We start from the raw sequence: 25921 nt of genomic DNA, 5'->3' as shown, positions 1-25921 counted from the left end.
ATACAGAAAGTGTTGAGTTTGTGTTAATGTAGTAACTTTAACACACAACTGAAAAGAGGCTTTAACACACAACTGAACACACAACAACAACACACAACTGAAAAGAGGCTTTGTACTAAAATAGAGCTAGTTAGAGTTAGAAATAAAGACCTGCCTCTAAAAAAAGTCTGTGATGTTCTGGAGATGAGGTAAATAAAGGCTAAACTATTGTGGATCCAGACGAGACTGTGCTCTGTGAGAGAGAAAGATATTGTGTCTCTTCTCTCTGAGTGATCATTTTACTGAAAATACAGCTGAAATCACAGCTCAGTCTTTGTCTTCATTTATGTGTTTGGTGATTTTTGTCAGATGACATCACAGTAATAAAATCAGGATTTGACCACAGGCGGTCCAGACATATACTAGGTTTTCAACTAGTCTTGTTACGGTGTCATTATTTTTTTTTTTAATCATTATTTTCCATCGTTATTATTATAGTTGAATGTATTTTGCAAGTCGAGCGATCACCCACACATCACCCACACTGAATTGACTTGAACTGAATTCAGATTCAGAGAGAGGGAGAGACATAGAGAGACATTATTAGATCATATAGTAATAGTAATTGTGTAGTCTTACTCTTAATGGAAGGGGCGGGTCTTAGGCTCTTGCAGTGGAAACTATTTCTCCAAAATGCCGGACTGTACTGGTGACAGACAGAGGAGAAGTACGATGGAAAGTCCAACACAGAAATGAAGGCATGAATAACAGAATGAATAGAGGGAAAAGAAGGGTAAGTTGTTCCTTACATCATCAGTTGGGAAGTCGCTGTCGGCCACACGCAGCTCTGGGATGTTGAGAACATTGCATGAATTTTCTTTTATAAGGGAATCCTACATAATAAACAAAGGCAAAGATCAACAATGAGTACAACATATTGAACATATTTACACACAGTGTGAACAATGTTGTGTAATTATAGTGATGATTAATAATAATACCTCTAACTTTTCAAGTTTAACCGTAGAACATTCAATGAGCTATGCTTGTGCACCATCTCATACACTCGTACTAAGAAGAAGAAGTGGTGGATTTACAGGAAGGTGAGATGGAGTGAGCAGCCCCCCAAACCCCCCTTTTTTTCCCGGTCGTTGTGCTAATATACATTTTTCTATCTGATTGTGCCCAAGACAACACAATGCTAAAGTGTTCCTTCCTGCTGAAAGGCCCCACTGCAACCCTGTCTCATAGAATTTACATTCTGACACAACTAAAACACAACAGCAAATATGTTTTGTAGGAATTGGAATCACTGGCTGGGTTATGTTCAAAGGCAATGTTTTTTTTTTGAGTGAAGCACTGCATTTAATAATGGCTGCTCAGTCACCAAGGGCTGGTTGGGGTGGATGGTGGACGTTCAAACCAGAGACTGGGCTTCACATCCACATTCCTGTCTGTGGTTGAGGCAACAAAAGCACTTTGGTTACTCTCGGGGAAATCTGAGAAGTGAACTTTCTTCTGAACAGAACCATAAACAGTTTAATAAAGCTGGAGTCACTACAGGTGGAGACTGAACTGCAAGATATTGGTCACTGTGTGGCATGAGCAGGAGTGGACAGTAACAAACTACATTTACTTGAGTTCTGTACTGATGAATGTGTTTCAAGTATCTGTACTTTACTTCCTTTTTGGAAACCTGTTACGTTTACTCCACTATATTTTAATTAGTAAATCATTTCTTTGAAGCAGAACTTTTAGACAGAGGAATGAGTTTTCTTTATTTTCAAAAATGCCTGAGGCCATACGCTGTTCCGGCCTTATCTTAAGTCCATGATTGAAATTTTAGAAATAATGTTTGATGCATTTAACACGACCAGACGTCATCACTGCTGTCCTACTTGAGAAAGCATGTGGAGATATGTAACATTTGTTCAATTCCAGATAAACTTTTTTTAAGTCAAATGACTTATGGCCATTTCTTTCGGCTTTGTATCATATTCTACAAGCTTTTTACTCCACAAATTCTACAGTAAGTCAGTGCATTTAGCAGGTTGTTTCAGAGTCATTATGTTCTGTAAATGTGGAACAATACATTGCTCCACCTCTGAGCATGTGACCCAGGATCATGAGGCCAACAAAACCCAGCCGGGCCCATTTCTTTTTTTCTGCTTCACCAGTAACTGATACTAAAGAAGTTTCATTTAGCGCCAGTGGCTACAACACAAAGTCTGCCAGCTGATGATGTTTACAAGCAACAGGAGCCCTCAGGTGGAGTTGAGGTCAGGTGGAGCACCACAGCCGGACAAGCCTGCAGCTCGCCAGCCTAACCTAGCATAGCATAGCACAGGACTGTTTAACCTTTGTCAGTGTATATGTATTGATTTAGTTAATGTATTGACTGAGCTATGATGTCTCTTCCTAGTTTAAACAAAGAAACAGCCATGCTGGTGATCTTTGAGTCTGTCATTTTGTTTACAGTATTCCCTTGTTTACCTCTCACACTGACATTTTGAATCAGCCACTTTGTCTTCTGACATAATCCCTTGATCATCACAGCTGGATGCCTTACCCCAGCCCTTACCAGAACCCTAGAACTAAGCCTTAGCTCTCAAACAGCTGTTTCAACTTGTAGGGTCCAGGATTTTGGTCCCCACAAACCTGACTCCACAAGTGGGCTCCTAGTTTTTGGACCTCAAAATATAGTAAATACATACACACAACACACACATTTACCATTTTGTCCTGTGCCATTGTCAGATCCTGTAGAACTTGTTCTATCATGCTGTCAGCCAACGAGACACTGAGGGTTTGTCGCAGTTCACTGAATGAAGGAGAACCGGAAATCAGAAGTTTAAAAAGATTATTTACAGTATTACCAGTATTTACAGGTTATTTACAGTAATAAAACAATAATATTGGATGATCAATACCCAAATGGTTGTGTTTCAGTATGGTATGGATTCCTTATCTGACATTGAACACATGACTGCAGTAGTATAATTTAGAGCAGCCCAGTATATATGACACATGTCTGTCTGTCTGCAGTATGTGTTGACACTTATTTTGAGATCTAAGGTTTCACTCCCTATCTCCTGATGATGGTATCTTTTCTAGCGCCTCTTTCACCTGCCTTTTCTGTAGTTTGTCGACCAACATGATGTCTGGTTGGTTAGCCATCACCAGTTTGTCAGTCTGGATCTGGAAGTCCCACAGGATCTTAGCTCGGTCATTCTCAACCCCCTTAGGAGGTGTCTTCCATTCTGACCTTGGGACTTCCAGTCCATACTCAGTGCAGATGTTCCTGTACACTGTACCAGCCACTTGGTTATGATGTTCCATTTACGCTGTTCCTGCCTGCACCTTACACCCTACTGTCATGTGCCGAACTGTCTCAGGGGCATTTTTGCACAGTCTGCACCAGGGGTCCCGTCTGGTGTGGTGGACCCCGGCCTCTACTGATCTTGTACTGAGTGCCTGTTCTTCTGCTGCCATGATTAGTGCTTCTGTGCTGTCTTTCAGTCCAGCTTTCTCCAGCCACTGGCAGGATTTCTTGATATCAGCTTCTTCTTCTATCTGTCAGTGGTACATGCCGTGATGTTTCATCCTCCTGTTCATAATCACCATTGGGATTCCGCTGCCTGAGGTATTCACTTAGCAGTTCATCTTTAGGGGCCATCTTCCTGATGTACTCCTGATCTTAGTTGTTTCATCCTGGACAGTGGTCCTCTCACTAGTCCTCGGCCTCCCTCGTTCCGCTTAGTGTACAGTCTCAGGGTGCTGGACTTGGGGTGAAACATTCCATGTATTGTCTGCCATGTCTGGCCATTCTCCTCTGACCTCTGGCATCAACAAGGCATTTTCTCCCAGAGAACTGCTGCTCACTGGATATTTTCTCTTTCTCTGACCATTCTCTGTAAACCCTAGAGATGGTTGTGCAGGAAAATCCCAGTAGATCAGCAGTTTCTGAAATACTCAGACCAGCCCGTCTGGCACCAACAACCATGCCACGTTCAAAGTCACTTAAATCACCTTTCCTCCCCGTTCTGATGCTCGGTTTGAACTTCAGCAGGTTGTCTTGACCATGTCTACATGGCTAAATGCACTGAGTTGCTGCCATGTGAATGACTGTACAAAACTTCATGGAAATCCAAGAGTTGTTGAGATATTTCAGTCTGGATCAAAGTGGTGGACCCACTGAATGTAGCCTGATGCATTTCGAGTAGGTACTTGGGGCTTACTTGGCTTAGTGGTTAGCATGTGTAACTTGTAGCTGGAATTTCTGACTTATGTTAAGAAATCTTATCAAAATAAAAATGGCTTCCTGCACTAGCAACCAAATTAGCTTGTTTCAAGCAAAACAAAGCTCATATCTAATATGTTTTCACTTAAATTTGAGCGGGCATTTTTTCCACTGTTTACATGTCTATTTTTTATACTCAGTTATTGAACTATGATACTTGTATGCTTTATAAAAATAATTTCCAATTCTTGACGATCTATCTGTTCTTGTATTCGACTACATTATGTGGTTCAGTGTTTATTTCTTGCTCCTTCTCTGTAAATGAGGTGTTATACATATTAGCAACACATTCCCAGTACAGCTACTACTGTTTGAAATGTTTCCTGTGAGCAAAGAAGCTCCATTGCAGTGAATCATCAGTTCATTTAACTGATCAGTTAAGCTCCACCTATAGACAACATCTCTGATCCCAATTCATTGTGCAGAAAATAATGATATTACTGGTGAGTGAATCTATTGATATAATCTGCTAATCATTGTTTCATAGTTCCTGCTTCTACCATAGAAATGTACCAAGACAATCGTTACAATCTTTTCCACAACGGTTTGTCACTTAACACAGTATCTAAAGCAACCATACACAAAAAAATTAGCTTCATTAAACAGGCTGAAATGGCACTTTCTCACATAAATGTTATTACCGCAGTCTGTTGACAATGATCTGCCCTGTGTTCTCTACCAGGCTGCTTCTCAGGAAAGTGTGTGTCTGTCTGCTTCTTTTAGACACACACTCTGACAGGCACTCGCACACACTTGAACGCTGGACCACCCGCGGACACACTGCTTCTGCACTCCTCATCAGGCCTTGAGCCATCTCCTGCAACACACAGTGTGACACTTGAGTGTGGCCAAGGCCAAACATTGTTAAATCTGAGTCAAGACTGAGTCAAGACTGAGTCAGACAAGACCAAGTCCTCTCCTAAGACCACACTTGGGAGAGGACCTCCTGGGATCTAACCGGCATCCATTAGAATATGTTTATTCAGTTATTGTGCTGAAATTCACTCAGAACGTTTTTACATGATCCGTGTACTTTCAGGCAGTTCGTTTTTTTTTTTTTACTTTTATTGTGTTCAAAAATGGAGAAACAGAAACAAATGAGAGGTTTTTCTGTTTTTATTGACAAAATTAAAAAACAAAAAATAAGAACATCAAGTCTGAAGAAACAGTCCAATTTTATTGTTTGCAAATTCCTTTTGTTCTCACTTTTCCTTGTATTACTGAAGGATGAAGAAAGGTATTCAGGTGGCATGATATCAAGGTCAATACTTAACCAAATACCTGACCCAAACAAGGACAGGAAGGCCATCCTATAAAGTTTATTTAAGTCCATTAAGATCTTTTTTACTTTGCATTAAGACATGAATAATATTTTATGTGATTTGTTATTTACTTGGATAGCGTGAATTAACAGCCTAATTCATTACTATGTGGAAAAACACTGTGTGGTTGTCTTAAGTGACCGGCAGAGGTCTCCACTGTTACCAGGTGATTTTTCACCCTTCCACCAAAGAAGTTCATGTTCTCCTACATGGTCAAGCTAATGTTCATGTTTTACAGCTGTTGATGGTTGTTGGTTGTAGCCAACACTACAAACTCCATTCTGAAAGCTTTTATTTTGAAATATATTGAAATATTTTTTATTTGAAATATTTATCAGTACTTCTGTGCCACCTGACTTCTTCAATCTTCAGATCAACAATGAAAAATGAAAAAAAAATTGTTTTGTTAGCTCCAGAACTGGACAGTTTCCTCCAATTTGATGTTCTTGTTCTTAGTTATTTCATTCTGACACCAAAAACAGAAAAACAGCTCCGTTTTCAGTTTTTTGGCTTTTGGTTTTGAACGAAAAAACAAACTGCCTGAACTGAGATCACCACTGATGACTGTGCTCTGTGCATCTGTTTCCATGCAAAGAATCAGAAGACATCACAGCTGAAGTGATTTACAGACAACAACTCCATCAACCTCAACCCAATGTTGCTCCTGTGGACCTTCAGAGCACCAGCTTAAACTTGTGTAACTTGAACTTCCTGTTAGCTCCTGTTGTCTTATTAACAGATGATTAGGGGGCTGTGTGGAGAGACCTGGGAGAACAAAAACAGCAGGCTCAAACCTAAATTTGAAATTTTTAGTTTCTAAAATAGCAAACATAGAATACAACTGATTACAATCTTTATTTACCATTTAACAGTATGCCCCTCTGTGGTTTGGCCTGTAAAGAGGAGCACATTGGGTGTGTTATTCAAATGTGTACCTGTATGCTCCGAGTGAACTCATTGGTCAGTGCAGTAGCGGCATCAGTGAGGATGCAGTTCACCAAGTCTCCATCAGAGGTACACTTGCTGCCGGCCTCATAGAGAGAGGGAAGTAGCTGCACATGGAACAAAAAAATGAGAGGCTTCATTCACACCATCTAATGAAATCCAGGAAAACAGCTCTACCACATATCTATGAGGCTCATAGTTTTGTTCTTTTAAACATTTCCACTAGGTGTGAATTCCAAGCCTGAGGTGGTAATTAGCATTGGTGGCTGCATTATACTGAACTGTGTTTCTAATATTCCTTCCCTTCATGTTTGTAAAAGCTTCATTCATACAGCGTCATTTCAACCTGAACATTATCTTTGTAAGCGCAGCATGTGACTGTGCTGTTGTATTGGACTGCAATAGATTTTATATGTGTAGCTGATAAAGTGGCCACTGAGTGTATGTACATTATTTACAGATTGACTTTTATTTACTTTTATGATCGCTGACAAGAAGTCTAGTTGTGATTATTTTGAACGTCATCACTGATAGTGCTTTTCTGAACCTCGGGCGCAGCCTGTACCTTGAAGGCCTCCCTGGCATTGTGCAGCACCTCTTGTGCTGTCAGGATGTCCGCCTGGACCTCTTGAACGCTGCAGTGGTTCAAACGCTGAAGGCTGTCCTCCAGCTGCCGACACATCCCTTGGACCAGCTGAACGACAGAGACACACAATGCTGAGGACACACAGCTGAACAGAAGCTTCTGCTGCTGGTCTTAATTAAAACCAGCTTCAGTTCATGTTTGCAGACGGGATTCAGTTTAATCCATCACATACTTATTCTTAAATGAATTACATGAAATTAACCTGACACAAATAACCAGAGTACTGTTGGTCATTGTTATTGCTACTGTTTGTCCTTCACACCAGCTTCTACCTGCTCTGGTTCTACTGTTTGTGTGTAGTGCTCTCTGCATGGTATCATGATGTTCCACTATATTTCAGCAACATGTCTAAGAGTCAACCCATAGGCTAATAATTTTCAAAATTCTTTCAAACTTACAACTTAACAAAATATTTCAGTGGTTACAAGAATTTTCCTTTACTGAGGCAAAAATAAAATTCAGTTTTTTTTATTAAATTCAAATTTAACTGAAGTTTAAAGACCCCTTCCTATGATAATCAGTGTTTCACCTTGTTATCGTCCATGTGATGACTTTATATCATACAAGATATGATGAATGAAATAATCAGTCAACACCATGACATTTTCAGTAAAGAGCCAGAGTTAGCATTAGCACAGACACTAACACTGTGTCAGCCACTGCCAGTTACAAGCTTACAAACAATATAAACAAATAAAAGATGCTAACTATGCTAACCGTTCTGATCCGTCTGCTAGTCTCTGATTCTGGTCTCAACAGACTCCTCATCTGAGTCTGGGTCTGACTGAGGCTCAAACATGTGGCTGAGTCTCTCTGAGGTTTCCTCCTCTAACCATCTTCATACTCTCTGCTCTTTGACCTGGACACCTAGAGCTACTATGTGGTGGGCGGGGCCAAGGCCTGATCCAGGTGTCTCAATCGGTAGATGAGCTCCAGACTAGTTTTAATGTGGAAACATGTGAAACTAAACATGAATCAGAGCAGAGGAGTTTACAGAGTTTAAAACACGTCTGGGGAAGTTTAAGTCAAATCAAGTTGTTAAAATAAACTGTTGGTATTTTAACACAATAACCATTTATTATGCTACGCTGTAATTAATCAGCAGTATTTGTATTATTGTTAATTAACTACATATGTTATATTTCCATTGCACTTCTTACCTTTTCAGATTGATGAGTCCTGAACACTTGCTGAAGTTCCACTCTGTCAGACTGTCTCTGGTTGTTTCTGTCTAAACACTGCTGAATCTGCTCAATCACACACACACACACACACACACACACACACACACACACACACACACACACACACACACAGACACAGTGTACTCTGAATAATAAAGCCAAATACACAAAAAACCCATTTCAAAACACTGTGACTGATCACAACACAATGACTGTACACACAAACACCAACTGTAATGTTCCATATGAAACCTGCAAAATCTGCTACATTTGAAGTTGACACCACACAGGAGGACAGTGTGTGAAAGAAAACAGGAGGTGAGAAATGACAAATTCACTGTATTCACCACATTCTCCAGGTTGTACACACTGACCTTGTGAAGAGCGTCTTTGGTTCTGTCAGGGTTGCTACGGTAGCTCTGTGTGATATCAGCCAGGGGGAGGGACACCTGCTGCAGAGTGAAGTTCCTGCACAACAGAACCCCACCATCAACATCCACTGTGCACTGGATACTGTACAGTACAGTACACTTCCCTTTAGACTCTTAGTCACAACAACAGCATGGTGCTTAGGATGGCAACGATGGTCTACTGGTCTGTCGGGTGGACGCTCCACCATTGTGGTCCAGACAGACCGCATGAGGCTGAAGTTTGTGGTTTTTAGTGAAATATGTCAAAACTACAGGATTCACACACCTCCATGCTCCTCAGGATGAAGTGAAGTGATCCTGTGACTTTTCATCCAGCACCATGATCTGAGTAAATGATCCAGAATTTCAGACTGTCCAGCTGATTTATTCCCAACAGCCTGCACTCTGCTTTCTGCTCAGTGCGATTTAATAAATGTTAGTGTGCTAACACACAAAACTAAGATGGTTAACATAGTAAACATTACACTTGTTAGCATTGTCCCTGTGAGTATGTTAGCTTGCTGACATTAGTGTTTAGCTCACCTAGCTGCCGTGACCTGATTGATTGTCCAGGATATAACTGTAGACCTTATAGGTGTAGGTGTTAGTGGAACAGAGTTTGTATAACTTGTGATTCCACCTGCTGTAATTGCCATGATTTTATGTCTATGTATCTGTTTGCATTTATAGGCTCAAGAAACAGACTGTTTATAAACCTGGATGTAGACTCTGGGTCTGAACAGTGATGCCTGAAGAGCCTTAAAGCTGCATTCTATCTAATGACCCACAGGGGGGGCGACTTCACTGGTTGTAAACAGAAGTCTGATTGTATTGAAGTCTATGTGAAAATCTCTCTACTTTTCATTTGATTTATTACCTCAGTAAACATTTCCTGACGAGTTTATGGCCTCAGTCTCTAGTTTCAAGTCTTCTTCAATACAACATGATGTTCATTTTTTAAATTACGGTTTTGAGAATGACATGGTGACTCTGGTCCTGTCTGTTTAGAGGAAAATAGACCATAAAGCATTTAGAATTAGGATTAGTTGCGACTTTCAGTATTAGTGTGTGTGTGTGTGTGTGTGTGTGTGTCAACCTTTCCAAGGCATCAGCCACATCCTGGAAACCCCTGGCAGTCACATTGTTTCTGTCCCATGTTAGAGTCCTAGAAAGATGGAGAGAGGTCAGGTCATGTACAGCTATATCTGGTACAACTTAAATTACACACACACACATAGACACACACACATACACACGCTGGGTGAAAGTGTAGTACCTGACTGACAAGTGCACCATGCAATATCAAATGACCAAGTGAGCACCAACCACTACATTTCAAATGCTGAATCTTAGCTTCAGATAATGAAATGATGACATCTAGTGGCAAACAGCAGACCCACAGCGGTGAACAAACCCTGCCAGTGTAATGTTGAGATAACACAAAGCTGAACAATGCATGATACATTTGCATGATGATGTGTTACAGAAACAGACGTGAGGATGATGCTGCCTCTGTTTATTAAAGGATGAAGTGTTACCCTGTAATTCACAACATATTAGAAACTCTGCTGGAAAATCGGTTCATTGTTGAGTCCACCACCTGGGCTAGTGCATGTGTGTGTATATTTGTGCATGTACCTCAGTCTGGTGTTATTCATCAGTGCTTTAGCCAGCATTTTGGCTCCGGTATCTCCAATGTTGTTCCCGCTGATGTCCAGCTCAGCCAGAGTAGCGTGGCCGCCCAGAGCGCTCAGCAGGATGTGCATCCCTGTCTTCAGCTTGGAGTCACACACGGACAGAGACTGCAAGGGCTGCACACACACGCACGCGCACACACACACACACACACACACACACACACACACACACACACACACACACACACACACACACACACACACACACACACACACACACACACACACACACACGTTTCACTGCTGTATTCTTTTCTCTCCAACACTGTGAAAAACATCTATATTGAGATAATGGATGTAAATGTGGTCTGTAATTGTTGTTTAGAAATTGTTTAGAAATGATCAACACTCCACTCATGGACTGCAGCTGACACACTGTTTGTCCATTACTGAGATGAGGATCCAAATATGACTGAGAGTGAATGAAATGAACCAAGTTGCCACTCACACACTCTTCATCCTGAATCAGCTGTGCTATACGATGAAGAACATCAGTGAGAGCTCTGGTAGACAGAGAGAGAACGTATCAAACCAAGAGAACAAGAAGTAGGACGCAGACAGGATGAGATCATAAGGGCAGAAGAACGGGAGGAACATCTCGGCAACATTTCATCACCCATTAGGTTTCTAAACATTCAGGTGAACCACAGCATATGACATTAGACTGAGAAATGTCAGGGGCAGAAGCCTCCTGCTGGCTGCTCCCCACTGTGACCCTGATCTCTGTCCAACAATGCTGTGTCTTTTGCAGGCTCTGGGCCCCTCTCTCTTACACCCAGTGCAAAGTGACGCAAGTTGCTTGTTTGGAACAGTCTTTGTGGCATATTGTGTGTTGCGCAATGTTGGCACGTGTCATTGACGTCTCTTGGACATAAATGAGGCTCTGCAGAGAAGCTTCTGTCTTACTACCTCTGTGATTGGTTTATTGTATCTTGACTAAGTACAACCCATTTGAAGTGTGCTCCTGGCAGTTTTTCCATGGTTAAAATGGCAAACGTCAGAATCAGAATCAGTTTTATTGCCAAGTATGTTTCCACATACAAGGAATTTGTGCTGGTGATTGGTGAAAATGGGGATCGGGAGGATCAGTGACAGTGGGGCTCTCTAGCCTTGTTGATAAGGCTGATAGCAGACGGGAAGAAGCTGTTTTTGTGGCGAGAGGTTTTGGTCCTGAAGGACCGCAGCCTCCTGCCAGAGGGGAGTGACTCAAAGAGTTTGTGTCCAGGGTGGGAGGAGTCAGCTACAATCTTCCCTGCACGCCTCAGGGTCCTTGAGGCGTACAGGTCCTGGAGGGATGGTAGATTGCAGCCAATCACCTTCTCAGCAGAGTGGATGATATGCTGCAGTCTGCTATTGTCCTTCTCAGTGGTAGCAGCGTACCAGATGGTGATGGAGGAGGTGAGGATGGACTCAATGATGGAGGTGTAGAAGTTCACCACCATCATTGTCCTTGGCAGGTTGAACTTCTTCAGCTGCCTCAAGAAGTACATCCTCTGCTGAGCTTTCTTGATGAGGGAGCTGATGTTCAGCTCCCACTTGAGATCCTGTGTAATGGTGGTTCCCAAGAAGCGGAGATGCTCCACGGTGGCCACGGAGGAGTCGCACAGGGTGATGGGGGTGGGTGGGGCTGGGTTTTTCCTGAAATCCACTATCATCTCCACTGTCTTCAGAGCATTAAGCTCTAGGTTGTTCTGCCTGCACCAGGTCACCAGACGGTCAGTCTCCCACCTGTAGGCAGACTCATCGCCATCAGAGATGAGTCCAATGAGATATGAGCCCGTCCTAAACACACCTGCTTTAGATGGCTCAAATAGAGCCGCTGACATGATGAATCATGTAAGTGGGGATGACAGAGTACACTTTCAGACCTACCACTTCAGAGATGCAGCTGGGGGTGAGAGGACACCACACAGAGATTTTATTCACTATATGCTTCCAGTTTGGGGACATGTCGTTAATCCTGAGCTGAAATGCCCTTGAGTATTTTACATGATTATATTCACATGCAGAGCTCAGTCTGGTTTGCAGATTCTGATCACTTTTGATATGAATTGTTTCTCTCTCACACAACAGGAGCCATTACTTCAGACCTACTTTTCAGTTTACAGACGCTTTGTATCACATGGGCCTTGTTCATGTACACAGATGTGTGTTTTCACACACGCAGCTCAAACTACTCATTTCTTAAGGTTTAAGCTTTGGACTGTGGGAACATGGCAATGGGGCTTGAACAGTGACATTACATTTGGCATTGAAAATAAAATTTGACATTGAATCATTGTTTTTATGATCACTGATCACAGGATTGTAAGATTGTAGTTTTTCAAAGCCTGTGTTTTATTTTTGGAAATAAAATTTTGGAAATAAATTTTTGGAACCTTATCCCAGTACAAGTTTTTCCAATGTAAAATTTAATGTCACTGTTCGAGCCCCACACACGGCCACCATGTATTCAGTCATCTCCAGCTGTCTGTCTGTGGGCAGATACATCGAGGTTCCCAGACCTGGACTTCATGGCAAAGTTCCTCCCCAGCGCAAGGTGTCGAAGAGAGTGACATCGACCAACAGACAGGACCAGAGTCACCATGTCATTCTCAAAACCTACAGCCCAAAAGGAGAGAGGAAGTAAGACAGGTGGGTCAATATCAATCATTCATTGTATATTTTATCGATTCACTCATTTTATCGATTTTCTCAGGTAAATGAAAAGTATACCTGTATTTCAGTGAGATGTGAAATGAAAACAACTCATGGTGTTGTGTGTAATGAGGGAGGCAGGATGTTTTATACTACAGCAAGAATTAATCTACAGTGTTAATGTAAAACTCTGTGTGACAGTATCTGAGCAGCATCCTCCACCACCTCAAAGAGACTGTCATCCTGTAGAAAACGAGCCCACAGGTTGTCTGTCAGCAGGTTATTATGAGTAATGATGACAGGAGCAAAGAGAAACGTGCGGTGACGTAGTTTATAGAGCGACAAAGTCCACATCAGGAGGAGGTTGGGGTGGATGGATGAGGATGACACAGGAGAGCTGTGTTCGATTCCCATGGGAAAGTAGCAATTTATGTTGTTTCTATTATCCATGACTGTTTGTTGTTATTATTGTAACCATGACAACTGAGGTCCAGTATGCTTACCGCAGTAGGGGCACTGTTTCAGGAGACACTGCTGTGTGTGGTATCAGAGGGTTGAAGGTTGTTCAGGGTGGAGGAGTTGTTAGGGTTTTTATGGAAGCAAATTGAAGAGGCTACAGTTTAGCCGGGCCAGACTCGTGGCCTCCCCCTGTGCTAAACTAAGCTGTGTGTCTGCTGTAGCTTCATATGAGAGCGATATCAGTGTGAACATGTGAGAGACGAAAATGAGTTTAGTGACTTTGCAGTGGTCTTATCATGTTCTATCCTCTTTCATCTCTTTCATCTCATGTCTAACAGTAATGGGACTTTCCCTCTGTTATTTGTGATGTCAATGTCTGTTTCTTTATGGTTTCTTTTCTTTACTGGTACACTAGTCTTGCACAGCAACATATCACCATTTACACCTACAGCACATCAGGTTAGCCCAGCACAGAGGCGTGTGATCACATGGGGCTGCAGCAGGATGAGCCACGTGCACCAGTTTCAGATGAGTGGTGAGCTGTTATTGTGCAAGTCTGTGTGTATGTGTGTGTGTGTGTGTGTGTGTGTGTGTATGGTTTTCCATACCGTTGTCAGAGATATCCAGACTTTTGATAGCTGTAGCTTCAGAGATGTGCTCCTGTATCACCTGGGCCCCTCCTGACCGTAGCTTCACACACACACACACACACACACACACACACACAAGGATACAATTTGTTTACATGGTGTCTGCTACTCATTACAATTGAAAAAGGTGTGTGTGTGTGTGTGTGTGTGTGTGTGTACACTGTACCTCACAGCTACTGAGGTCCAACTCCAGCCCAAACAGACGAGTGTTGGTCGCAAGACCCTGTAGTAACAACCTGTTTAACAAACAACACATACATGAAATATACAAGTGTACACATGTTGTAGAGACTCACCACCACACGCCCAGCTGAGCGTGGTTTGTTGAAAGGTTTAGGTGTGTTGTGTATGTGAAGCCATAACTAAAAAATAATTACAATAGTCATCCATTGTGTGTTTTGTTAGCTTATGTTTGCATGACTGACTATGGTTGCTGCTTTAAAACACAGTGCAGGCTAACGTTAGCGACCACTAGTTGTTTTCATGCTGTCTGATACTGATATCACAGTTTAGCTAGCTGCTAGCTGCCTTAGTAGCTAAGTTAGCAAACATGAAAAGTGCATTTACTGTAAAGACAGGACTCACTTTTTGCAGCTGCTGTTTGTATATTGTACTTGAACCATTTTGCGCGGTCAATTATATTTCCATGAATTGTGCAGCTCTACCTGGTGTGTTGTTTGGGGGTCTCTTAGCTTTGTTTTTGTGTGAGTGTGTGTGTTTCCGGCTCTTTTAGGGAGATGTATTTAAAAAACTAAAAAAGAATAAAAATATGTATACACTGTCAAACTACAAACTCTCAGGAACGAACTTCCACATTAAAAAACAAATAAGTGAATAAAAGTGAATATTAAAGTAAACACACCTGAGAGCTTGTGGAGGCAGCTTGGTCGCAGACAGGCCCACAAATTTTAGCTCACAGCTCTGACTGAAGAACTCTCGAATGCTCCTTGTCACCTTCTGCACCTTTCTACGCACACACACACACACACACACACACACACACACACACACACACACACACACACAGGTCTAAGTCTGCCCACTCTTCATCCTCAGTGTGTTCCTGTCTCATCACTGGGCTCTGGGGTTGTGCCTGCAGGCTCATTGACAGGTCGGGTCTTGACCAATCATCATGTAGTGTTGTGTTCTGAATGTCTAGTTAGACTTATTGTGCTCTATAGAATGATTAATGTCTTGTAAACATATGTAAGTGTGGATGGTAATGGACTGCATTGGGGGAGAAGGGAAAAAAAGCAACTTTAGACGCAGTGTGTTGGGATGACAATGTGCAAACAAATAATAGTATAACATGAACTGATGAGAGAAATGTTCTTCAAATGACAAAAGTTTAAACATGTATAAACCTAACTGTTGTTGTGTGTTACCTTCAAATGAATGACTGAAAGTAAATCAAACCACTTATAACAGGGATCAGTGGCAAACTCCGACAAACTCTGGAAAAAGGCACCCCCTCACCCCACCTTAGTTTACTTGCTTTGTTTCACTCAAGTCCTGGATGCCTATGAGATCATGATTATGTTATTAGAGCCAAAATAACCTTCTACTGCTGTTTGACTGTCTTGTGGTTTTTATTCACATCTGGCTCTGAAAAAAAAGTGACATTTCCCAAAACTACTGAATCTTTGAGCTCTCTTTAACCAAATCACACACATTTAAGCTGATTTATAATACCCCCTATCCCCCCTCCCACTTCTGACATGGGCTAAAGACAGATAAAAAAATAAAAAAAATAGCAAAATAAGACGTTAAGGAAATGTCATTGAAAAGCTCTATACAACACACATACATGTAAAGTATTGCAGTGATGCATGTCCCGTGATAGCTGTGTAAATACTGGATAGATGAGTGTGAGGATGAGGATGTTCTGGTCACAGAGTGAAGACCAGAGATGTATCAGAAGTGGAACAGTGGAGCTGACCTGTGGCTGAACGGGTTCCTGGCCAGGTTGAGGTATATCATTTTATAACAACATCCAGCCGACAGGGACACAAATAACTGCAGGAGAAAGTATGACACAATTAATCTGGGCCCTGTGTGTGCACAGCCTCAGAGGGCCCTTTCCCCTTTTAATATAACCACTGCCACTCTTCACAAATAACTCAATTAACAAGTAAACACATACATTTGTAGTGATTATTGGAGTCATGAAGTATTTATAATGTGTTTAAGAATCTTCTTTCAACATACTGTAGTTACTGTGTGAAGCTCCATGATGAGGTTTTACATGCATGTCTTCATTATACCCTGAGTAAAAACCATCCCACTGTGATGCTTCCACTGAGAGAAGACAACTTTTTCACTGCATTTCCTGATAAAGGGAGACTGAATAACGTTTCACTGGAATTACATTTAGTTTGAAATGTCCTGGCTCATATTACTGTGTATAAGTAGCAGAACAGAATTTTATAAACTGCGAGGTACAATCTGAATACATACAAAACACTAGTCCCAGTAGAAAAAGTGTAAACACAGGATTTCTTGAGGACCGTCCTGTGTTTCGGCCCTGAATACGTAGTTGTACCGCTACGCCTCTGATTAATCAATGATGAGATGGTGAAGGTGAAATTATGACGTATTTGTCAAATCTTCCTGACACAGTAGGAGCCACTGTTGAATATGTTCTCTATGCAAACGCCATTTAATACACCATCATTTATTTTTAACCACTCATCACATTATCATCCCAAATTATGCTGCAGAAAGAGAAAAAAGAAGGGGAGACTGGGGATGTTTTAACATTTCTGTCTGTATCTTGGAGCTCTTTTTTGTTACATGATGGAATATTTTTTATTTTTCATGAGCTAGCAGTTTCCCCCAACTTCCAGTCTTTTTGCTAAGCCAAGCTAACCATGTCCTGATCTATCTCTGTACAGGATTAAATCATATCGACCTCAGACAGCGAGCTGATTGTTCTAATTGTTTGACTGTTCCAAAAACTCTTACTGACCGTGTCCAGAGGGCAGTTGGTATCGCTGAGGTCCAGATGAGACAGAGAGTTAGTCCTGGACAAGAACTTGAAGAGAAACTGCAAGACACACACACACACACACACACACACACACACACACACACACAATGTACCCACAATTATATATGTGCTGTGAAGTACAATTCAGGATGGCCATGGTTTGCACAGCTCAAGTGTTGACGAAAAGTAAATTAAACTGTTGTTATTCTCACATGTACATGCACAAGGTCCATCCCTGCACATACAGCAGGACTTTCAGCCCTGGAGTTCAACAATGCTCAGTGTCACTTTAAATATTGTGCATATTTATTATAGCTGTAGGTCATGACATCCACAGTTATGCATAAATAAACAATAAAACCCTTTTGGTTCTGCAACAATGTGCAGTTTACACTGATCACATGTGCAGAATAGATCCAGTATTAATATAATAATAAAGCATGAAGCTAAAGCCTGCTAAGGAGGGTTTTTTTGTTTATAACCAGTATTTCATCAACACATCTGCTTTCCCTTCAAACATGTTTTCAACTCTGTAAAAATCTCTCTGCTGTGATTAATATTTTGTTTAACATGATTTTCAAAGGCCTTGGCCCCGCCCACCACCTGCTTGCTCCAGGTGTCCAGGTGAAAGAGCAGAGAGGATGAAGATGGTTAGAGGAGGAAACATCAGAGAGACTCAGCCTCATGTTTGAGCCTCAGTCAGACCCAGACTCAGATGAGGTTTTTATGTTTATGTTGTTTGTTAGCTTGTAACTGGCAGTGGCTGACACAGTGTTAGTGGTTGTACTAAGGCTAACTCTGGCTCTCTGTACTGACAAGGTTTCAGGTGTATTTAGCCCCACCCCTCGTCCCCACAAGTTGACAGGATTGGTTCCTTAGGTTCTATGACGTATGAATCCCTGGCTGTCTGAATCTGTTTTATGAGTCATTGGTTCCCCAATCACCAACCACCAGTCTCCAATCCACATCTGACATGAAGCACACACAGAGAGCAGAGTGTACCGTGGCTTCTTCAGTAACCAGGCTGCTGGGGTTACCCGACAGATCAAGGTGAGTCAGAGAGCCTGAGAAGAGCTGACTGGAGGATAACAGCTGACTCAGACAGCCCAGACCTGCAAACACACACATCAGACCATGCACAAATAGTGAGTTGGAGGAGGACAATTTGGATGTAAATGCAATAATGTGAAATAACTGCATTTAGTTTGTCATGACATCACAGCCCTTTCATATTCATTCTGGGAGGAGCAAGGTGGAGAGCTGCAGCAGTGAGACATCTGTGGAGGAGCAGGTACGTGGAGGTGGATGATGTCACTATCACTATCTAGTGTTGGACATCCACCTCCCTTTTATATACCCTCTACCTCCAAAAACATGTGGTTTCTATGGTTGTGTGGCCAAACAATTGTTTTGAAACCAGGGCAATTTGGTCAAAGGGCTGTTTGAGGAATAACACCTGGTTTTAGGTTCAGGTTACAGTTAGGTTAAAGGTTCTGTATGTAACATTCAGAAAAACTTGACTTCACTTTTTTTTTTGTTCTTATTTGTGTTCACGTGGAGTTTGTGTTGGAGTCCGTGTTGTGCTGGGAGCGGTTCAGTTCAGTCCACAGGCCGTTAAAGTTATATGAATATAAAGGCAATAAAATCAGAGTTTAATTTTTTACATTACATTACAGCCTGTTCACACACTGGCAACAAAACTGATTAATACCTGTAAATTGCTTCACATCATAAGCTTCGGGTTAGGCATTTAGTTGTGATGGTAAGGGTTACCGTATGTGTGTGTGTGTGTGTGTGTGTGTGTGTTTACCTCTTGCAGTCATTGATACCCGTGACAGAGAAAGGTGCTTGAGTCCTTCAGCTAGATTCCCCAACTCCTGACTGAGAGCTATTATACCTAGGAACACACATTCACACACACACATTATCTGGCAGCCACGTTCATCCTGCCAGCCTGTACCTGCTGCATTATCAGTCTATCTAACTGTCATGTTCAGATGCACATGTGACAGCCTTTCTACAATTAACAAATGATTTTGACCAAACTTTCCTACCCTCAGCGAAACAAAGGGTTTGATTGGCTTGTTTGTTGTTTCTCTTTTTTTTGTAACTGAGTGAACTGACCCTAAGCTGCATGCGAACATACAGCAGCCCATTTCACTAACCGACAAAACCTCACAGAGGAGGACATGAACAGTAAAACTGGCAACTTGGGTCAAGATGGAGAATGGTTAAGAACTTCTGTTCTATTCTAATACCATGCTTACACTTCTAAGACATAATATATAAGGCGCCCACCTTTGTCTTCAATTGGATTTCCTGAGAGGTTGATGGAATGCAGTGTAGAGGAGGTGTGCTCCCGCAGAGCAGCTGCCATCTTTATTGCAAAGTCCCTGCGGCAGAATAAGAAAGTCACTTGTCATTCTCAACCTCAAGCTCATCTAGACTTAGTGACAGCCTGGGCAACCCTGGTCAAAGCTCTGTCTAACATTTAACTTAAGAATCATCTGAACAACTTCAGTTCTCTCTCTAAAGAAAATCTTCTTTAAATTGTTGCACAGATTCAAACAACCAGTCTAAAACTCAAAGGTCCCATATTTTACTCCTCTCCGATGTTTTATCTGAAGTGTTGATCTCCATCAGAAGATATATTTGTGGTTTTAAGAACCCAAAACCATCTCAGTGTAGTTTTACATCTCCTCTCTCAGACCTCTCTCTGGAGCTCTAAACAACACATCAGTGAGCCAATCAAAAGAGAGGATCTGAGCCTCTCTTCTGATTGGCTGAGGGCGGTGACTGCTTTGTTGTGACATCACAAAGTTCCAGAAGTCCTGACGGCTGGTTTTAAGGCTCAGTGTCTGAATACAGGCTGTGTGCATTTCTCTGTGGACTGAGGCTTTGATACTTTCACAGTATTAATATAGAACCTAGACCTGCTTTATAATCACAAACACATGGACATCTACCTTTAGACTGTGTGGAGCTTTAAAACTGTGGGTCACTGAGCAAAACCCCTGATGAAGTAGAAAGTTGAGCATTTGCTCAATGCACCTTTGTGAGTCTTGGTTTGTTTACTTGCTTGTGTACCTATGCATCTGCACACAATCACATTCAACTCACAGTTTGAGTCCACCGGCCTCCAGTGAGAGCTCCCCCAGACCGGGAGATCTGGACAGCAGGAAAGTCAGCTGCTGCTGGACATCTACTGACTAAAGGGAGACAGAGAGACAGAAAAGGTCCAAAACAAATGTCTGGTCTGATTTTTCCAAATATTGTTTTCATAATTAAACTGTTCAGGGCAGAGAAATGTGGCAATGCATCTCCCACAGATTCACAATAGGTCTGCAGGAATCCAGGACCTAGGAGAGACTTTGCAGGCTCCTGGTGGGATTACACTTCAGAAGCCTCATCCTCCTGAGATGACTCAGTCTCATTCCTAAGTGATTCAAAGCCCAACAGAACACTCTCTATATATGTATACTCTGTATACTCTGTATTGTTTCATAAAACTAGTCCTCAGCTAAGCAACAAACACAGAGGAACTTTGGTACAAAAGACTGTAGTGGTAGATCAGACTGTTGAAGGTAAATTTCACTGCTGCACAACTTCAGAGCTAATGTTTACAGAAAACAAGGACTGTGGATTTTTCTTCCATTGCTTATAGTATGTTTGGTTTAGGAATGCATTAGTTCACTGCCAGAATGGGAGGAAAAAATACAGCAACCAAAAACTCTTTCAAGACTGTCCTCAAAAAAAAACATCCTCTGTGCAGCAGGTTATTATGACGCATAGTTAGGTTTTGGTGTTATATGACATCTAGTGGTCATAGTAATTATGACATGTTCAATTCCTATGTGAGACCAGCAGTTTATGTTTTGTCTATTAGTGTAACCATGACAACATAGTTCATCTAATGTTGAGGAAGTACTTATTCACCGTCTTTTCCTAAACCTAACCAAGCCATGATCGTTATTACAGTCTTCATGTTTATTATTATAACCATGAGGTCCTCAGGTTGGAGGACTGGTCGACTCTTTCAGGGTACATGAGTAGTACATTAAGATAAGAAAAATCTGAAACCGTCCTTTAACTCGGCTCTGGGAGCATCACTGTCTGCTCAACAGAAATATAACAGTGTGTTGCTGAAACGACGTTGTGACTGAGGAGGAAACTTTTTCACAGACTCTGATCTTAATTATTATATTCAGAAACTTTCGCTTTAGCAATAACAGTTGAAGCATATGATGAAACAAAAAGTTAATTTGATGTGGATTCTACATTGTGATAAAACCTGCATCCCAATACATCGTTTTTTGCCTTAAGACCCTTGTTTATACTGTTACCGTTCCTCTCCTGAGCCCATGAGCCATTTAAAGCTTACAGTGAGATCAGTTTACTCGTCAGCCCCAGAGAGCAGTTTGCATGATGCCTTTTGTGGCTCCAGGGGTGTGGACCTCGTATCAGGCAGGCAGGGTCTAAGGAAAGACACCATCAAGTTGCCCCATACAACCCCAGTATGTGACATATGTGTCCCTACATCAAGACTGATGTTGTTGATGTGTATGTCACATATTATCATCACAGATATACATCCTCTGGATATATGATTTGTGTATGTACATATATTAAAAATATCTATATTATGAATTTTTATATGGTATAATATGTTGCGATCATATATGGTAACAATATATATTTAATTTATAGACACAAGTTATAAATAATTTTCTAATTCATTTCTCATTCATTTGAAATATGTCTCTTCACATTCTGGGGAAGTGGTCTCAGACTTTTGGACCCTTCTGTATATAATATCAATATATATTAACAGGCTTTGCACAACACATGTCTACAATATAATCAGACATATGTAAACATTTGCATTGGCTAGACATATATTTCAATATACGAAATTTCTTCCAATTTCTAATAGGTTTTATGTATAATTTTTTTACATATGTGCTTTATTTTATATGTACATACACTGCCTGGCCAAAAAAAAAGTCGCCACCAAAAAAAAAAAGGTCACACACTCTAATATTTCGTTGGACCGCCTTCGCTGTGGCATTGTTTCGATAAGCTTCTGCAATGTCACAAGATTTATTTCCATCCAGTATTGCATTAATTTCTCACCCAGATCTTGTATTGATGATGGTAGAGTCTGACCGCTGCACAAAGCCCTCTCCAGCACATCCCAAAGATTCTCAATGGGGTTAAGGTCTGGACTCTGTGGTGGCCAATCTATGTGTGAAAATGATGTCTCATGCTCCCTGAACCACTCTTTCTCAATTTGAGCCCGATGAATCCTGGCATTGTCATCTTGGAATATCCCCGTGCCATCAGGGAAGAAAAAATCCATTGATGGAATAACCTGGTCATTCAGTATATTCAGGTAGTCAGCTGACCTCCCCACTAGGGTCCCCACTATCCTTCCAGTTTTTAATAATGCGTTGGACAGTTCTTAACCCAATTTTAGTAGTTTCTGCAATCTCCTTAGATGTTTTCTCTGCTTGATGCATCCCAATGATTTGACCCTTCTCAAACAGACTAACATCTTTTCCACGACCACGGGATGTGTCTTTCGACATGGTGGTTTAAGAAATGAGAAGCAACTCATTGCACCAGTTGGGGTTAAATAACTTGTTGCCAGCTGAAAGATAATCGCCCATGCAGTAATTATCCAATAGGAGGCTCGTACCTATTTGCTTAGTTAAATCCAGGTGGCGACTTTTTTTTTGGCCAGGCAGTGTATATGTCAAACATGGAAATTCAATATATGTACATATAATACATTCGCCAAAGGGGTTTTATGGGAAAGGTCCAAATGTTCCAAGTGGTTTTCAGTATTATCATGTTCCAAAGAGTAAAAGTCAACACACACATATGATCACTGGATGCTTTCCATTCTGCTAATTTATGCTTCCTCCCTCCCCCATGCTCTGGTCCATGACCTGGAAACTGACCGAGGTCTGCCATCACTGAGGATGACTCCTGGAGGAACCACATGTGTATCCCCTGAGGAAGTTTGTGAGTTTACCAGACAGAAACACCCCTTTGGTCTCAGTCATGTGTTAATAGTTGGCCAGCTGATCTGCTGGGTGTTTATCAGCTGGTTATTGTTCCTACGTCAGTCAAAAGGCTTTTGTTTCAGTCACTGCCTGAGGATGCAGGAGCAAGGACGAGAGGCAGCAGAAATTAGCACAACAGAAAGCATCCTTGTTAACTTGTAGGTCATGTGACCACCCACATGTAATTAATGAGTTCATGGGAAACACCTTTTGCCTGTTACCTCCCTCCTTCTGATTGATCGTTGCTGTTAGACTGATAATGTTCGTATAAATATCTCTTGAAGTGCATGGTCTTGAAGCTCCTTTGACCCAAACTGTCACATTATTTCACGTACTGCACATGGACTAAATCGATTCTCTTTGCACCTGAAGTGCCTCTTCTGCTTTTTGTCAGTGTGCTCCACAGTCACAATCATGATTTTTCACTATTGTTTCACAACATTAGGCAGTTTACCAGTTTGAGTTCTTTGCAGTAGATCTTGGTGAACCACTGGTTGAAGGACAGAGCTGCCACTGCTAATGCCAAGTCTCTGAGAGAGGAGGAGATGAGAAACGAGAAGAATTTGAACTGAGTGTGACTGAGGTGAGTTCAGATTAGATGAAACAGCTCTGTGCGGCATCTCACCTGCTGTCTAAGTGGCTGAAGTCCTGCAGGTTGAACTGTCTCCAGTTGTGGATGTAGTAGATGTTGTCAACATCCTGCCAGAGCAGTTAGCCAGGCTTCATTTAGATATGCTAGTGCTATCAATCGGTCATTGTCAAGTGGCTATAAAGTGTCACTTAATTATTCTATTCGATTCATAGGGCATTTTAAAGTGGTTTATGGGTAAGTGACTTACCCACTGAATCTCCTCTCTGAAAGGCATCTCATTGAAATCACACAGAGCAGCGTAGGTGTCAGAGAATCCTCCTGAGGAGCACACATTCAAACACACTCTACCTATCTGCAAATACATGAGCTTCCCGCTGTATCAGTATCATCCGTGCAAAAGCAGGACAAACATATTTGTGGATTTTTAGAAAGTACAGCTTGTGTCACTGTCCCTTTTTTAGTCAAAATATTTGTTTGTACGTGGGCAAAAAATAAAAACTTTAACTGTAATGATCTATTCAAATTCAAAATTTACAGCCTATGAGCACCTCTGGCTGTCTGATGTAGTTCGCCCTCTGGTCCAGCAGTATAGGCTCAAATTAGGGTCAAAAAGATTTTGAGCTCATAAAGTGATGTTCACAAATAATATCAAAGTCTGTAATCCTGTGACATAAATCTGCAGGAGAATTCAGATTTGTTTTTGTAAATGTTCAAAAAAAGGGTTGCTAGTTTGCAGAAGTCATCGATCTTGAAAATCTACTGCACCTTTCAGGATCTGTGGCAGCAGTGGAGGAAACAGAACCACTTGCCCCCTGTTTGGACTGGACTGGACTTTGTGATTGGATTGTCAGTGTGTCCATTTTGACCCTAATTTGAGCCCATACAACAGAAGGCCTTTTGAAAAAGCCATGACCTTTTGAAAAAGTGACAGTTCCCCAGAATACAGAGCTGACCCTCACTTCACAAGGTGAAGGTCATCTCCAGCTTCGAGTTAACAAATGGCTTCTTAGATGTCAACACAGACACTGATCAGACACCCAGGCACCTATACTGTAGCATGAAATACACGTACCACAGGGGCCGGGCTGACTGTTGAGCTGCTCCTCTATCACAGCGGTCAGTGTGAGGAGTCTCTGCTGGAGATCTGGAGGAATCGTCTTTAACAGCTTCCTGAGGAGCGAAGGACAAACACACTGTGTAGGACTGGAGGCTACTGCAGCCATTCTAGCAGCTCTGTGAGACGCAGTGGTGCTCTGAGCTAAATGCTAAAATCATGTAAACGTGTAGGGGAGACTGGAAAATTGCTGACGTTTCTGTCTGTCTCTTGGAGCTCTTTTAAACCAGTGTGTTCAAAATGTGATACAAACAAGCCACATGTGTCTCTTATGAAATGATGTAGGTGTTATCTCTGCAAACAGTATGTTGAGTGTATGTATATTGTTGTTACAACTAACCCAGACTCTTGTAGCCATGAACTCGCTTGCCTTACAGCTAACAGCTAAAACATTAGCAGTAACAACAAGCATGAAAGATATCTATATAAACACACAAACATGATTTAACTACAAAGCAGACAGTACTATCACAGTACTATCACAGCACTATAAATGACAGTCAAATATTTTCTTAATTCAAAATTATTCTTTTCCTCTAAAATTGTCTGTGTCTTCCTCACATGTGGAATAAGAACTACATTAAGCATGTATAGAGTGAATCAGGTGATTCATAACTTGTTCCTGATTGGAGAAATTGGAAGTGTTACAATTGATCCATGTTACAACCACCCCCAGTTTCCCCTACATGACAATGCTAACATGCTGATTTTTAGCATGTATAATGTTCACAGTCTTAGCTTAGCATGGTAACATGCTAACATTTGGTCATTAGCTCAAAAACACCATGTCATTATTTTTGCAGTTATTTGGTAATAAACCAGAGTATTAGACAAACTCAAACTTTGAGCTGATGATTATCTGTTAAAGGAAAAATCGGGGGATCAAAGTTACAACAACTCATCCCAAGGAAAACATGAATGACTGTGTG

At 41.5% G+C, this 25921-nt stretch overlaps 1 protein-coding gene across 4 annotated transcripts in view; it reads right to left on the bottom strand.

Moving 5' to 3' along the window:
• Positions 1-25921, bottom strand: part of carmil2 (capping protein regulator and myosin 1 linker 2) — a 78976-nt gene that overhangs the window by 46760 nt on the left and 6295 nt on the right. For all 4 annotated transcript variants that reach the window (XR_011692610.1, XM_071488704.1, XM_071488695.1 and 1 more), the window contains 25 exons: positions 24951-25048; positions 24126-24196; positions 23912-23985; positions 23741-23816; positions 20339-20427; positions 19517-19611; positions 19029-19115; positions 18221-18330; positions 17198-17275; positions 16169-16245; positions 15092-15196; positions 14396-14465; positions 14188-14269; positions 12988-13084; positions 10932-10986; positions 10425-10597; positions 9883-9951; positions 8751-8844; positions 8353-8439; positions 7112-7240; positions 6537-6653; positions 4921-5096; positions 2713-2800; positions 789-872; positions 619-685 (listed from right to left, as the gene is read on the bottom strand). Coding sequence is in view for 3 of the 4 variants with exons in the window: in XM_071488704.1 (XP_071344805.1) it covers positions 619-685; positions 789-872; positions 2713-2800; positions 4921-5096; positions 6537-6653; positions 7112-7240; positions 8353-8439; positions 8751-8844; positions 9883-9951; positions 10425-10597; positions 10932-10986; positions 12988-13084; positions 14188-14269; positions 14396-14465; positions 15092-15196; positions 16169-16245; positions 17198-17275; positions 18221-18330; positions 19029-19115; positions 19517-19611; positions 20339-20427; positions 23741-23816; positions 23912-23985; positions 24126-24196; positions 24951-25048 (2348 nt within the window). In the remaining variant the exon portion in view is untranslated. The remainder of the gene's footprint in view (positions 1-618; positions 686-788; positions 873-2712; positions 2801-4920; positions 5097-6536; positions 6654-7111; positions 7241-8352; positions 8440-8750; positions 8845-9882; positions 9952-10424; positions 10598-10931; positions 10987-12987; positions 13085-14187; positions 14270-14395; positions 14466-15091; positions 15197-16168; positions 16246-17197; positions 17276-18220; positions 18331-19028; positions 19116-19516; positions 19612-20338; positions 20428-23740; positions 23817-23911; positions 23986-24125; positions 24197-24950; positions 25049-25921) is intronic.

Source organism: Trachinotus anak, unplaced genomic scaffold, assembly GCF_046630095.1.
Source record: "Trachinotus anak isolate AG129_WGS33_773 ecotype Australia unplaced genomic scaffold, CSIRO_AGI_Tana_v1 ptg000002l, whole genome shotgun sequence".
NCBI classification, from domain to species: Eukaryota; Metazoa; Chordata; class Actinopteri; order Carangiformes; family Carangidae; genus Trachinotus; species Trachinotus anak.
Note: the sequence above shows the minus strand (reverse complement) of the source record. Positions and strands in the feature narration are given on the sequence as shown.